Below are 15,381 nucleotides of genomic sequence, written 5' to 3'. Positions count from 1 at the left end.
CTGTTCAAGAATTCTTTTACCTATTGTAATGTAAATTAGATAAATCATCCCTAATGCCATTATGTGGACGTCATCTCCTCCTGACTGATATCGTAGGTGTACGCTATCACTGTCACCAAAATATACCTTGTCCATGTTATATTCTCCCTGGATTAATCTACTGTGCTTTCCTTTCATGATTAAATGAATTCTAGTCACATGAAATTACATTTTCAGTGTAGCTGTTCAATGCCTCGGTTTTCTAAAATGCATTACAGCAGCTTTTTATCATATAGTATAGCTTGCTCAGTGAGTTATTTTTGTAACAGAACAAACTTATTTCACTAGTCTTTTTTGAATGAAATGATTTCAATTTACAACCAGTCTGGGAGATTGACAGACTTCAGGAATATAGCCCAGATTATTTTATTCTAGATACTTAGAAAAAAACATTGTCTATAGTATCTGTCACCACTGCAAAGCATTTGCAATTGTGAGGTAAAAATTATTACATCTCTGCAGCTTTTTTAAGTTAAAAAATGTCCTCCAGGGTTTTTTTATTAATGCTAAGATTTAGACCATAAATACTCTTTCCCTCTACTGAGCAAGTTTGTAAACACAGCTGTATAATTCATACTCCAATTTTGCTTCCCAAAGGGGTTCCACTGCTCACTTCCTCAGTTTCCTATTATCACTGCAGCAGTAGAAAATGGTGGTATGTTAAAATACTTTAAAGTAGAAAGGTTTGCAAAAAGACAACTCCCAAGAACTATTATAGGACTCTACTATTAATAAATGAACAGCCAAAAGAAAATTGTTAAAGTTCAGGTGAACGGATACAGATAAACTATTTTGAAGTGCAGGCACTAAACACATATAATCACTAGCGGGTTTTTTGTTGTTTTGGTGGTGGTTTGGGGTTTTTTTTGTTTTTTTTGTTTTTTTTTTTTTTTTAAACACAAAGATAACATGACCAAATCAAACACTTCAGAGACTTTAAAATGCTTTGTCTCTAGTTAAATGTTACTTTACACAGAGATATTTATAAAGATCAATTTTCTTTGACAAGCTAAAGTGTGCTTGTAAGTTACAGGTATGAGATCTGATGCTTTCAGATTACATTTCCACAAGTTAATTTAGTCATCTCATACTTGTAGGCAATTTTCCTCTAAGTGACTAGATTGTTCTTCTCAGAGATTTCTACTCCTTCTTTCTCTCCCTCCTCCTCTTTTTTCATATTCAAATACAACTCGGCGAAATAAAGTTGTCTGTGGGATAGAAAGAGGATATAATAAAAATAAGAGTAAGCGAACACTTAATAAGGCATTAAGAAAAGAACAAGAGAAAAAAGGTAAAAGGAGCAGACAATCATGTGGAGTTACAGAATAGAAAATTTAAAGCAAGAGAGACCATAGTCTCTTATTTGCATTAGAAAATTTACTTGCTGTCAATATTCTAACTGCAAATGTATATTAAGATAAATCAGAAGTAGGCATCTGGATTTAATCCAATTTAATCCAATACTCATGCATGCTACCACTGAATAAGAAGCTCTTGCTTCTTCCCTTACTACTACCAATACCAATCCTAGTATTTCCCCGATTCTCCAAGATCTTTCCCTTCTCACCAGCTGTTCCATTTCATGTTCCTGCCAACTCTTTTGCACCATTCATGCAGTCAAATCAGGCAACTAGATCCATATGTGGTGATGGGCCAAATCCATAATATCACTGAAGTGTCTTTCAAACTCATTTCTTCAGAAGAGGGGAGGTGATCTTAATTTATTATCAAGAGCAGATGCAAAATATAAAGCAACTTCAAATTCATTACATTTTTATTGATAAGAACTCCACAGTTGCCTAACAAACAGAACAACAAAACCAAACACTCCATAAAAGCAAGAGAAGCAGAGACATGCAAGAAACAAAAGACAGGCATCCACTAGGTTCCTTCTAAGAACGTAAAAAAGGAAGAGAAAATCCAAAATAAATTACAGCCGCTTTCATCAGAACTCATGTTTTAGTAGTGACGGACATGATGACTAAAGCAATTAATAATTACATATACAATTACTTAGAGATGAAAAACATCATCAAATGAAGCCAATTCACAAATGTGACTGGTAATAAGCACAGATTTTTTCCTCTGGTATTTAATGTGTGTGAGCAGGTGAAGCCAATACGAGTCCACTTTTTGCAGCTGGAATAAGCAGTGTTAGCCAGCACATTTTCAGGCAAATGAAAGTATTTTGTTACCTGGGGTAAAAGTCAGTTTCTCCACTTACACAAAAGTTATTGTTTGCACCCACTCCCATCTGAAGTGACAGGTGACACCATAAGATGAAAGGGAACGTGCAAACACCTTCCATTCTCACTGTTGTGCCAGTGGCACCATGTCCCTTCAAATACAGATTAAACAAAACCACTAGTAAGTGCTGGATACAATCCCTTGTCAGTTCTTGTCCTAGGGGTAATGTAGTCCTGAAAAGGGCACCTGAAAGGTGCAGCAAATATATTGTTGTTTTCCTTAAAAGGAAAAGCATGCTTTTCAAGATGAGAAAGTAAAAGAAAAGTGTACAAAAATTAACCATGCCCAAGACAGAAGCGCGAGAGAGTGAGAAACTGAGAGAGAATGAATGCTCCAGGCCTTAAGAAAGACTTCTGGAATAACTAACCAGCACCTATGACTTGTTCCCTGCATACAACAGAAGGTGACAAGGAGCAGGGTTTGTTGATTTTTCAGGAGACAGATCAAGTTAGTAGTCTCTGAAGTAACACGCAGAGACCTGTAACAGTTGGCAATGCTGAAGGTCCCAGACTATAAGGACTTTCTCAAAGGATCCTATTTGCATTTTAGATTTTTTTTTCCAGGTTGATGGATGACTTATCCCCCAAAATGAAGCGTAGCATTATGTGGAAAACCTAGATAATGAACAAAGGACACTAATGATGTCTTTAGACTGACCTAATATTATTGGGTTGAGTAAGGTGTCTCAATTTCCAGTCTTTTTCAAACTACTTGCCCCTCACCCCACCCCTGGGCCCACTGACACATCGTGACAAAGCCCTGTGCAGACAGCAAGATAGTCAGGTGAGATGTAGTTACTGGCTTTCAGAACGAGTCTGTCTTCCAATCGGTCAGGTAGTGTAGCAACGTGCTTTAAGAAACATATCTACATAAGAAATTCAAAACATTTTTGAACGTTCTTTGCCTTTGAAGGCTGTTTGCCTCTTCAGTTAAGTATAACTTCTGTCTTGCTAGTGTCACTCTTATTTCTGTGTCTAAGGATTTCAGTCCACAAGTGGGTTAGCCCAAAGCAGATCTTATGTTATAAAAGCTAATCAGTATTTGTCATCTGTCATGCTGGACTCTATCTTCTAACAACTTCAGAAACATAAAGTACACCTAGAGGAAAAAAAATAACTAACGAGACTCCATCAGTAAAGAAGCCAGAGCAAAAGTGCAGTTTTCCATTATAACCACTTCAGTACACTTCCTTGGGCATCAGAAAGGTGATGATTAAGACTGCAAACAGGATATCTTTTCCTGAAAGAGTACAAGTTGTATAGACTTTCTCTCCAGGACTATTACTCTTGCACCCCTAGCACTTTATTTACTCAGAAAAATCTAACCCAGTTTACCTCCTATTACCACTGAACTGTCAATTTAAAATACGTAGCTTTCCAATACCTCTGTTCTGCCAGCATTTTCCCAGCAGAAAGTTAACCAAGTGTCTCGAATGAAAATTTCTTTGCTATAAATATCTGCAATTATGGCCTCTAGCCTTTATGACACAAAAATTTTATGACACAAAAATCAATAGAATGATGTCATCCTATTAAAGCACTCCCATCTTGAATTAGTTCTTCCACCTTCCCCCCTTACATTTTGTAGCTAGCTGATACATACTTTTCAGTGACACATTTTCTGCATGTTGAAGCACATGCACATATTCAAGAAGAAAATACCACATTATCACAGGCTGTTTTCAATCAAGAGCTTAAAAAGAAATAGAGATAATACGATCAGTTTCACAATCCAAATTATCTGCAGCAGATTCAGAAATACCACGCTTTATAAACTGAGATGATGAGTATGTACTGTCAAAGGAAGGTCATCTGATTCACATTCCAGTAAAGGTTGAAAATGAGTCAGAACCACAGAAAACATAATTCCTCCCCACTCGCACCCTATTCGGTCCCTCAAACATGCTTTTTATTAAAAGAGTTTCTAGTTCACAATTTTACACATGCAGAGGGTTTGGTTTGCAAGAAAGGACAACAACAGAACGGAAGAGTTCCCTTGAGGGTGGAACAGACAGTTAATACAACTCTTGTTCTGAAAGACTTTGGCAAGGCTCAATATGCTTTGACATTCTTCAAGAAAATTACCCAGATCTAGACAAAAAATAAACCCCCTGGGAAAAAAAAAACCCAAATCTTTTACGTGCTCAGAAGAGCCATCTTCCTATACAACAGCCGGAAATGCCAAAGATGCCACTCCCAGGAGAGATGAGAGTGAACAATAGGCAAGACAACAGATGAGGAGCCAACATGTGATTTGGACAGGTACAAAACTATGGGGCAGGGGAAGGATCAAGAGAAAGCATAGACTAGAAGTTGGATATAGAAACTAGGAACTCTTGAGCAACAGGATGAAATCAGGGAAAGAACAACGGCAAAATGAAGAGGTGTGACTCAGAAAGCATTAAAAGGAGAAGAGACTCAGAAAGCATTAAAAGGAGAAGAGAAGGACTAGGAGAGTCCAAGCCATCAGCTGCAAATGCAAGGAGGAATTTCAGGACCACAAATGGGATAAGAAGAAAAGAGGAGCTGCAACTGAGATTAAGGAAGAAATAGGCACTCTGTGTCCTTTAGAGCACTGCCTACTTTACAGCCCTTCTTTCACTCAAAAACCAATGTTTAGAAACAGCACTGCTCCTTGCAAACAAATTTCTGAGAATCTTGCTAGAAGAATAGGTCTGTCAGTCTTTTCTGATGGTGGTTCACATGCAGTCTGATCACAGCACTGCTTTGGAGCATCCGTCAATGAACAAGGAAACATTCCTATCACAGTTATTTTGTTTGTAAACTGATATTAGGAATAAATTTATGAGAAACAGAACAGTAAATGTAGTCTGGCTTCTGCAATTAAACCAATCTGCTACATCTGATACTCTTATCAACCTTACCATAAACAAAAATTTCTGGTTTTATAGAATTTTATAAAATTTCTATTTCTATTTTTTATTTCTTTTGCTAATATAGGCTGCTGAGAGATTGAACAAAAGTATTACACTAAAACAAACACAGCTCCTCCAAATCAATCAACATCTTTTAATATTACCATAGAAGTAATATCTACTAATGTCATTATTGGAAAAGAACCAATACTTTACAAGCAAGCAAAAGAAAGTCCTTGCTCTAAGAAGCTTACGGTCTAACTCGGGTGATTTAACAATAGCTCAGGACCCTGCTCTAAAAAGCTTACAGTCTAATTCAGGTGATTTAACAGTGGTTCAGAATCAGAATTGTAAAAAGGAATCCAAAAGAAAAGATTAAAATCAATCAAAAGTAATATATGGCAACAAGGAAAATTCGAAGGAAGGGGGAAAGGCAGAAAATAAGTACAGAGAAGTAAAAATAGGAGAAAGGGAACAGGAATGTAGTGGCATTAACATACTGAATTTTGAAAATGAAGACTAGAATACGAAATGTACTGTCTGAGTACAAGAGTCAGAGTCATTCACTTTTGGTTAGGGGATTTCACTAGCAGGAAAGTCAGAGATGATGATGTGGCAGAAACCATCATGACCAACATGAGGCCTGGTCAGACAGAAGTGGTTTTAGGGGTATTATAAAAACAAAGGGCATGATTAAACAAGAGAAACAGTGAATCAGGTGAGTAGACATTTTCATCTAGCTCTCAAGCCTACAGATTCAAGCAGCGGACATGACAACAGCAAGACAGGAATAAGGACAAATTGTTCCACATTTAAACTTACTTATTTGTGATTTCATAACTAAAACATACTTAAACACAATTCAGCAGAAATACCATCAATATATAGTAGCAGCAAAAGATTAAGGCCCAAGATTAGAGAAAGATGTTGGTCAGAGAACTTTTTAAATCCAGAAATCTGGAACTTAACAAATAAATGAGTGCAATCAAGGTGTGAAAAATTAAAAAAATGGGAAAAAGCTTACCACACTGATTTGAATGGGAACAAAACTTAACCCCTTTAATCTGTGAATCTTACTCTATTCAATCCTAAATCATAAAGCATACAAATCTCTGAAACACTGAAACCTTTCAGATTATTCTTTTATTACTTACTGTTAGTTTTGCAGGACTATCACTGACATATATATGGTCACCTAGTTCTAAGATATCAGAATGTTAAAATGGAAATAAGAAATGTTATCCTACATTTATATGCATTCAAGTCATGGAATCACGTTATACTTCTATACTTCAATCATACAGTTTTAGTTACATTTTAGATAAAACTTAGGAGGAAAAAAGGCACAGATATGAAAGCATATATAATGAGCACAGATTACCTATTACACGAAAATACATTTATCAAGAAAATGTAATGAATACTTAAAATCTGGCACTTCCTATTTTTAGTTCAGACAAAAAAAAAAAAAGACAGCTTGTCTGATTAGAACAAAAAAGATGAATTTCTGTAATGTTAGGAACAGTTCAGGAGGAAGCACCAAGCAGATGGAGAACCAGCTTCCACCGATGCCAAGTCCTGTGATTTTACTGCAAATCTTAATTGTGAAAGGGCTTTTTTCTGTTTGTTTGGGAAAGTTACTTTGGCTAGGGAGGAGAGAGGGAGAGGGGGAGGGGCTGCATTTTTTATTATTTCAGATACCTACAGGTACATAAAACACCAGTATCTCTCAGGTCTATCAACAAGTCCAAAGTTGCAGACTGCCCAGGGCATAACTGTCACTATGGAAACCTCTGCAAGTGGAAATGAGACCACTTGGATAAAGAGCCTCCACAGATGGGAAACAGTATCTACCACACCACCATCAAAAAGGAAAGGAAAGTTCTGATGTGCTGGAATAGGGCTAGAAGGAGAAGCAGGAAAGGAGCGTATGTCAGGGAAACTCAGAGAACATTTATGGAATGAGGTAGCAAAAAAAGGAGAACACGAGGAAAGATGCAAGTAAAGCACATGCCCTTACCTGTTTATTTCAGGAGCACATATACTAGGAATATTCAAGTGACCTATTACCAATCCTTAGTTGCAACAGTGTAATATTCTTTCAAGACCAGTAACCTGGTACTAATATCTTAAAACTGTTGATAAGTGATAAGAAGTAACCAATACCTCTATGTTCTACAGGGACCTCATGTCACCTGGTAAACAGCAAGGACATGAAGTTTTGCATCTGTGGAATTTCTGACCAAATAAAATGTACTAGTTGAAAACACATCTGTTCCACATGCAGTCATAAAGACTTGCAAAAAAGAATTAAAAAATACCTTTCACTATTTTTTCGAACAGAGCAATAACGCTTTCAGAGCTGATAAACAACAATTCTTCATTAGTCTAGATACCTCAATGGTAGAAGAAACAGAGATGCAGAAACAGAGTTTCTGTTGGAGACATATGGACATAAATAATTTCACAGAACAGACATACAAAGTGAAAAGTAGTAGAAGTTGGCAATCAAATACGACTGGAAAGTGCAACGCCTTATATATACAGTAATCCAACTCAACAATGACTTACGTAGTTCTGTAAAGAAAACTGATTTTCAGCTATTCTCTAGAATTTTAAAACTCAAAGGATTCTTTTTTAGCATCCGAACCATGCCCTGCCATTCCCATTCTTTTTGTTTGAGCAGAACTAGCATCAAAAATAAGAAAACTTATTTACTCTTCACTTTACATTTTTTTTCCAAATCTCTGTCAGTATATACTTGAAGGTAGAAAAGTGGAAGGAAAACCTATTTTTAACACAAGCCTTGCTCCACAAGTTTATCTGTTCAGCTTTTCCAAGTCTTCTGTATACTGCTAATTCTCCTGTATGTATTGACCATGAAAATGACAAAAATGCAGCAATGTATTGCAATAGACACATCAAAATTAAACAGAAAGGCCCAAAAGCAAGAGGTTAAAAAACCAAAAAACCAGGGCTTTAGGGAACGGAAAGTAACTGCTACCTCACAATCCCTATACTTACTGTTCATTACTATTATGCTCCAGTGACTGGTCTTTTGATTTTTATTCCACACTTCCCATTGTATTCAAGTGCTAGGTACCTACAGAAATTATATGTATTCTTACAATATCAAAAACATTCTGCCAGTTTTGTTTGAACCACACAGCATTTCTCTTTATTACCCTTTAAGACCATCAGAATTATTCAGCCATGGCCAAAAAACCAAACGGGAAAAAAATTCATGTCCAAAATTATATTTTTTCATCTTGATAGTCATCACATCCTGCAACTCAGCACACTGTTATTGAAGCATGTATGTCGGCAGCTTTTGGCTGCTGTACTGGTGATGCCTACCACGTTTAAAGGAAAGTGATCAGGTCCCTGGATACACTTTGATAAGCTCTGCAATGAGATTTTAAAAGCATATTTTTAAACCTAAAGCATCTACTCACAGCCAAAAACCTAATGAAGGACTTAAATCTATTTTGGGACACTTAACCCTAGTCAGTCAAAAAATGAGGACAGCTCTTCAAACGTGGCAAGATTCTTCTAGCAAAGTAAGGTTATCCTATCACTTCCACTTCTCTTGTTCTTTACGCTTCAACAGCATTTTTACTAAATTGATTCAAGACATATTCCCTGAAGGCTTCACAATGGATTGTAGTTTACATCAGCTAGACATCAAAAGCAATACAGAAAAGTTTGCTTTGCCATCTTCAAGGTTAATTAAAAAAAATGTATAAAATGCTAAACAAAGGAAAGAAACAGACTTAAAAACTAAAGTTATCACCCTACTTTACACACAAATATAATAAGCCCAAACAAAGAAGCCCTGTGAGGCTAGTGACATCAGCTGTTACCAAAGTCACCTGGCTGTTCTTACTTAAGACTATTTTCAGCTGCTCTTTTAACTATTCAGTCTGAAATTTTCCATGTCAATTGTCTGCTTCAGGTAGTTTTTCCTCACCCTCCCCTCACCACCACCTTTTTTTAAAAGTGAGAGAACGGCTGGAACATTTTTCTACCATGAAAAGACCTGGGAAGAAAAGCCCTTGTAAGCTCTTCCTTTGAAAACTTGTAACCACTTTCCTGCCCTGAATCAGCAACTTGAAACCAGGCTGGACAATGTTTTTGTATGAAAGAGGTACACTCTGCTCATTTTGTGAAAAATCTGACCTGATTTAGCCAAGCTACAAGCTTCTAGAAATCAGAGTTTGTACGTATTTTTGGCAAGATCTGCTGGAGCTTAACAACCAATCACCAAACAGTCCATCCTCACTGACCTTCTGTGTGTCTTCTCAATGTGCAAGGCAACTGAATTAAGTTTCCTCTAACCTCTGGTTATGACTGAAGAGCCAGATTTTCACTGTAAGAGAAGTCTGCATTTAACAGGCATTAGGTACAACACTGAACAAAAAGTGTTGTCTTGCATATTTCTGCAACCTCACCTATGCCAATATGCCTACCATAGTTGAAAACAGTGGCCTGTCACTTCATATTGTTGGGTACCTGGGTAGGATTTAGGGTATACCGACAGAGAGTGTGGAGGGAAGATGGAGAAAACAGCTTGCAGTGGAGACTAGAACTGGAAGCTTGAAAGAATAAACTGGGATTGACTAGTCAAGGAAAGAAACTAAGAGGAACATAAGAAGATGTGGTAGTGGGAAATGTGGTAGAGAGATGTGGTAGACAAAAAGCCAAATGAGCAATCCCAGGCAGAACACCTCAGAACTAGGGATCACCAGGACTGCACAGGGCGAGGGACAGAATATTTCTGACAGAGCTGGATTTTAGTGAATGTACGTGGAAGGAAGTTGGCTCACAACAAAAGACTGAGAAAAGACCTACCACCAGGAATCAGAAACACAGACAAGGGGGGAGGAGGGGGGGGGATCAACAGAAGCAAGAGAGAGTGAGAATAATTAGTAGGCAGGCAAAGGCTGACAGCAGAGAGACAAGTTGCAGTCAGAGACAGTCTGGGACTAGTCAGGCCTAAATATTTGATTGAAAAGACAGAATCAGTGCTGCACTGGAGATTGGCTTGAGGCAAGGACAAGCTGGAAGTATAGGCAAAAATTTAAAAAAAGTGTGTGTCTTCAGAAGCTATTGAAAAAACGTAAAAAAAATACCCTAAGGACTTATCATCCTCTGCAAATATCTGCAAACCCCTTCCTCCCCCTCTCAGAAAAAATATCCCACTTTCCTCTACTACTGATAAAAATACAGTTTAACAACCCACAACTCTGTTACTTTCTTAATTCTTGCAACAGTAATGTTCACGTACTAGATTTAAAAGCTCCAATCCTGCCAATTATCAACACGAAACCCATATCACATAATATTAGTCTTCTCATTTTGCTATTTTTTTCGTTGATTTTAACTAGAAAATTACATGTAGAAGCACGTTTACAAAATATTAAACAAATACCAAGCTTGGAATTTTAAGTCCTTGGACATCAGGAATTCCTCCATTTAAGTTTGTCTACTATCATTAATTCTGTCTTTATTACTACATAATCCCAAACTATTTTTTCTACCCTGTCTCATTCAATTAACAGGATATTTTCTGGGAATAAATCTAAGTTGTGTCTTGAAGGATGACACTCTTTAAGACCCTGCTTTCAATATTATGGAACCTAAACGTTACATAGGAGAACAGGCTTTTAATCTGAGCTTTTGACAAAGGATTCTTAACTGGCTGCATTAATTACATTGTTGTGTATTAATAGTAAATTGCAAGACCTTTCTAAGCTTTTGCATTCATGAAAAATGGCACTTTAACTCCATTCCCTTTCCAGTTCTCCCCTAACTGCTTGTTGCAATTGAATCGGATCCATTGTGCAACTTCAGAATGTTAAACGGCAATATACTAACAGAAGTCAAAATTATCGAATAAAGCAGAGGTGCAAGCTTCTTCTCAGACCACCAGAAATAAAGATCACTGTATTCTCATTTTTCGCACATAAGCCAAAGAAACCATATGAAGAAACCCCTTGATACACACTGCTTTATGTGACTCCAAGAAATCTGCACTATTGTTTAGAAGGTACTTTTTTCTTCCTCTGAAACAAAATACTTTATTTCACTGCTGTTTCTTATCAATTTATTTTAATATCAAGAACAGTCACAACATATCCTAAAACAAAGTAAAGCACTCTTTAAATGAAAGATTTAGAATTAATAACTAGTACGAATACTAACTAACAAGATTTCAATTTTAGGCATTAAGAGAATCTACAGAGTAAATAAACGGGTTGGTAATAACTGTATCAGAGTACAACTTACCAAAAATACCAATTAATAGAAATATATAGTATTTCCTTATATCCTCAGTTCAACAGTACTATTCATCAGAACATTGTAAAGACATTTGGAAGGCTAAGTATAAAGTTAGAGATATTAAAGTATAAAGTTAGAGATATTAAAGTTTGTTTTAAAAAGCTGAACCATGGCAACACGCAGCAGTCTCTTGATTTAAAAAGTTTCGAGTTGTGATATATACTTTGCTCCCCAGGCTATGTTACCTATGCAGCTCTGAGGTCCATACCAGGCACCTTGACTCCAACACTGTTTACCATGCAACATACCATTCAGAGAAGTCAATACACATCTCATGATCCTATGATTAAAACTGGCAATTTAGGCCCAATTCTGCAATGCTGATGCAAAACCGAACTTCAGAAATTGATTCTGGCACAAAGAAAGCAAGCTCTGGTCCTTGTTTCTTTACCATACATAATTTCTAATTTACCCCTCCAAGCTTTGGCTGAAAAATCCAATTATTTAGATTTGAAAGATGTCAGAGCTTCCAAGTTGCTCAAAAAAACCCCATAATACATTGTTTGCAGCTTTTTACTGAATAGTTTTCCAACACAATGGCACATCAAGTTTCTAAAATAATTTTAGGTAACTGGTTTTTGTGCAACTGCCCATACTATTCATGTATACCTAAAAAAAAAAAAGGATCCAGTACAGCCTGTCCCTCCACCTCCTCCTTCTATTATGTCCTTTAAAGAGGGGAAAACAACTGATCTTTATTTTCAAGGAGAGTAACACTTGCTATTCATGCACACATCTGTACAGTGCTGATTACAAATCTTTGTCAAAACGAATAACAGCAAGCAGCTGCTTGACCATTTTGCTGTGTTTAGTCATACTAGCAACCTTTTTTGTTTTCTGGAAAGCAACCCAATGAACAAGATCGGTAAGAAATTCATTGTCAGCAAGAACAGGCTCAAAGTAACTGGATGCTGCACGCACTCAGACCCATACATAGTTTCATAAGGCTATAAATGCAGCAGCCCTCTTTTACTCTCCATCTGCCACTGCTTGGTGCAGCCTGTATGCTATAAAGCTGCTCCCATGGAGACTTTGAACACTCCTAAATACATTGATGGCACGCTTACTGAGGCAGATAGGAATGGTATTCTAGGGTCCTGTTTCATCATCAAGGACAACAGCCAGAAAAGTAATAACATTTCAAAATGCAAAACTAAAAAACTACCTATAGAGTAGAAAATGCTTACCTGCTGAGCTAAGCAAAACACTGAAGTCTGTTCCTCTCTGTGATTCCCCATGCTCACTCTGTCCCTCTTTTTCTGTATCCTCATAGCGGCTCCAGTTGGAAAAAATCTTTCTTCTTGAATAGTGTTTCAGTTCTTCCTTCTCTTCTTCCTCTCGTGATTCAGTATCGTCATCCTCCACTACCTGTGACATTTAAATGGACAGTTAAGCCATTGCAACTCAGTAGCATTTTGTTCTGTATTTAAACAGTCATTTTAAAACAGTCAGACAAACAGTCAACAACAAACAGTCAAACAACAAAGTCAAACAAAAGTCAAACAACAAACAGTCAACAAAGCTCCAACCACAGAATTAAAACCCAGAAAGACAAATCAGCCTGGATCCCCATCAAAATTTTAGATCAGATGCTACCATCTTCCTGAACTGTATGTAATTCATCAATAGTATAATTAAAAGCACGTAGTGAAGCTTCAGTTCTTACATGGGTCAAGCAGTGACATTGATGCAAGTTCCACTGGTTTCCCTCCCATTCTGGAAGCCCAGCTTCCTTCCTGAAACTGAGAGCAATGTGTAGGAAGAAGAAATAAGAATTTAATCACAGTGTCTCTGTCCAAGTGTTGCAGTGATACTTGCAGTGATAACTGAAAGAACTGATGTTTGTAGAGCAGAATAGGAAAAAGATAACATAACAAATACTGCAGAAAAACATCCAGAAAGGATGACCTATGTAAGAATTTCCATTATAACCAACTACAGGGTCTTAACTCAAGTAATATGGAATAAATAAGCAAATGAATTTCCTTCATGAAAGCCATTTTACAGAAATACACATGGAAAAATTAAATAGACTGCTGGCAGTCAATCTACTAGCCCAAACTCTTAAGAAGTTATAGGGTCAAAATGAGAACTCATTGCAGGGTCAATTTAACATGCAAGCAAAATAGGCATTTGCCACAAGTACTCAACAGCCATGGAAAACACTGCCCTCCCTTGAATCCTCTGCATCAACAGAGTTCTCCTCTCCCAGAGCTTGGGGTTCAGCTGGAATGACTATTGATTCACAAACAGAAAGATTTGCTTCCTGGAGGAAGGAGCACTCAACAGGCAAGAGGAGAACTGAGAGCAACCAGAAAAGTTCTGTACAAGATACTTTCTGCAGAGGTCTAAAGCTCTGAAGAGATGGAGTAAGGGAGTCAAGAAAGAAGAGATTCCCACCACATCTGCTCCCAAACATTCCTGCTGACAGCTCCATTCTCTCTTCTTTCCTTTACTCCATCTCGCCTTTCACAAACTACAGTGTGCTGCTGCCATAAGATTGAATTTCACTGTCCCAACAATAAGTACATTCTCCATGACCAGGGCAGTGAAATTCAAGTTTATCTACACTGCTGTAAAGCTTAAAGCCATCTCCATTCAGTATAAAATAATTTAAAAAGCAAGCTACCTTTCAGTAAGTCATTATATATCCATAACCCAAAACATCCTTACAGCTCACAATCAGACACTGGCTTTAAGGAGGATGTTGGCTTTGATAGTTTAAACCAAATGTAATCCTGAAACAAATGTGAAGAGCAATTATTTATGTTTAAAAAAAGCATCCTTGTAAGTGAAGAGCTGCAACATCTTGTGCAGAAAGATTACTAAAATCTCTAGTAGTTACTGTGTTTCTAAAACTGCATTAGGGTTTTTTTAAGCACATACTGTGGACTTACATACTAGTACAATGTTGGACAACCTGGTAAAAACAATGGCACAAAGCCACTATCAGAAACAAACCATCACTTCATCAACTTGTTTTATAATCGATGAGTTATTTTCATAGCTCAAGAAAGGACATAGAACAATGCAACACGTTTTAGATTGATTTTAGAAATCCATCATGAAGAAGGCTTAACTACTCCATAGAAAACTTTGTAGTTACATTTTGGCTCAGCTAGACAAGGACAAACTGTTCGAGATTTTCATGTTCCTTTAGTGTCCAATTACACAACAGAAAAACCTCTATCAACGCCAAATAAACCCCTGTTTCACACCAAATACTGTATTTATATGCAAGTACATCATCGTAAAAAGAAGACTGACACAGAAAAAAGTAGGAAGTACCAGTTTGTGGACAGTGGAGCATTACTACTCCTTAGTTCTGAAAATATTAAAAATGACCAAAAGTAGCAGCGAAGCCTGTTTCATGGCTTTTACACAAATGTCCACTGAAAGGCAAAGCATCTTCAAACACAATTGTGAGAGTTTAGATTCTCCCATGTTTGATGGCTTAAAAATGACTGCCTAGCATATCATACAAGTAGTAAAATTGGAACTAGGATAATAATTTCCCAAAAAAATAATCCACCAATCTTCATAAACAAGCTTCTTTCAGCACTGTTTGAGAGATCTGGTTAGGAATAGCATCAAGGAATGGTAAAATCATCAAAGAGCTTAAAAACAGATTAAAAGCTGTCATAATTATGCAAATATAGTCCCAGTTGTCAAACAGCTGACAAGAAGAAAAATATTCTGTGCATTCCCACTAGTTCTGTGCAATTTTTAGGTAAATTCTCTTTCCTTTCTATTTATCAGATAAATACACTAAAATGGTTGTTGTGGACAAACAGTTGTTTGCGTGAGCAAGGGGATTAAGTCACAACTCTGTATTACTGGGGACTGATCCAGAGCTATAGTTTCCACAGAACAAAGGC

General features: G+C 37.0%; 1 protein-coding gene across 1 annotated transcript in view; it reads right to left on the bottom strand.

Annotated features, from left to right (window-relative positions):
• Positions 1–15,381, bottom strand: part of AVEN (apoptosis and caspase activation inhibitor) — a 102,528-nt gene that overhangs the window by 65,650 nt on the left and 21,497 nt on the right. Inside the window, exon 2 of the mRNA XM_075503019.1 lies at positions 12,691–12,871. Coding sequence (XP_075359134.1) covers positions 12,691–12,871 — 181 coding nt within the window. The remainder of the gene's footprint in view (positions 1–12,690; positions 12,872–15,381) is intronic.

The sequence above is a fragment of the Mycteria americana genome, chromosome 5 (assembly GCF_035582795.1).
Source record: "Mycteria americana isolate JAX WOST 10 ecotype Jacksonville Zoo and Gardens chromosome 5, USCA_MyAme_1.0, whole genome shotgun sequence".
NCBI lineage: Eukaryota > Metazoa > Chordata > Aves > Ciconiiformes > Ciconiidae > Mycteria > Mycteria americana.
This window is presented reverse-complemented; position numbering and strand designations above follow the sequence as displayed.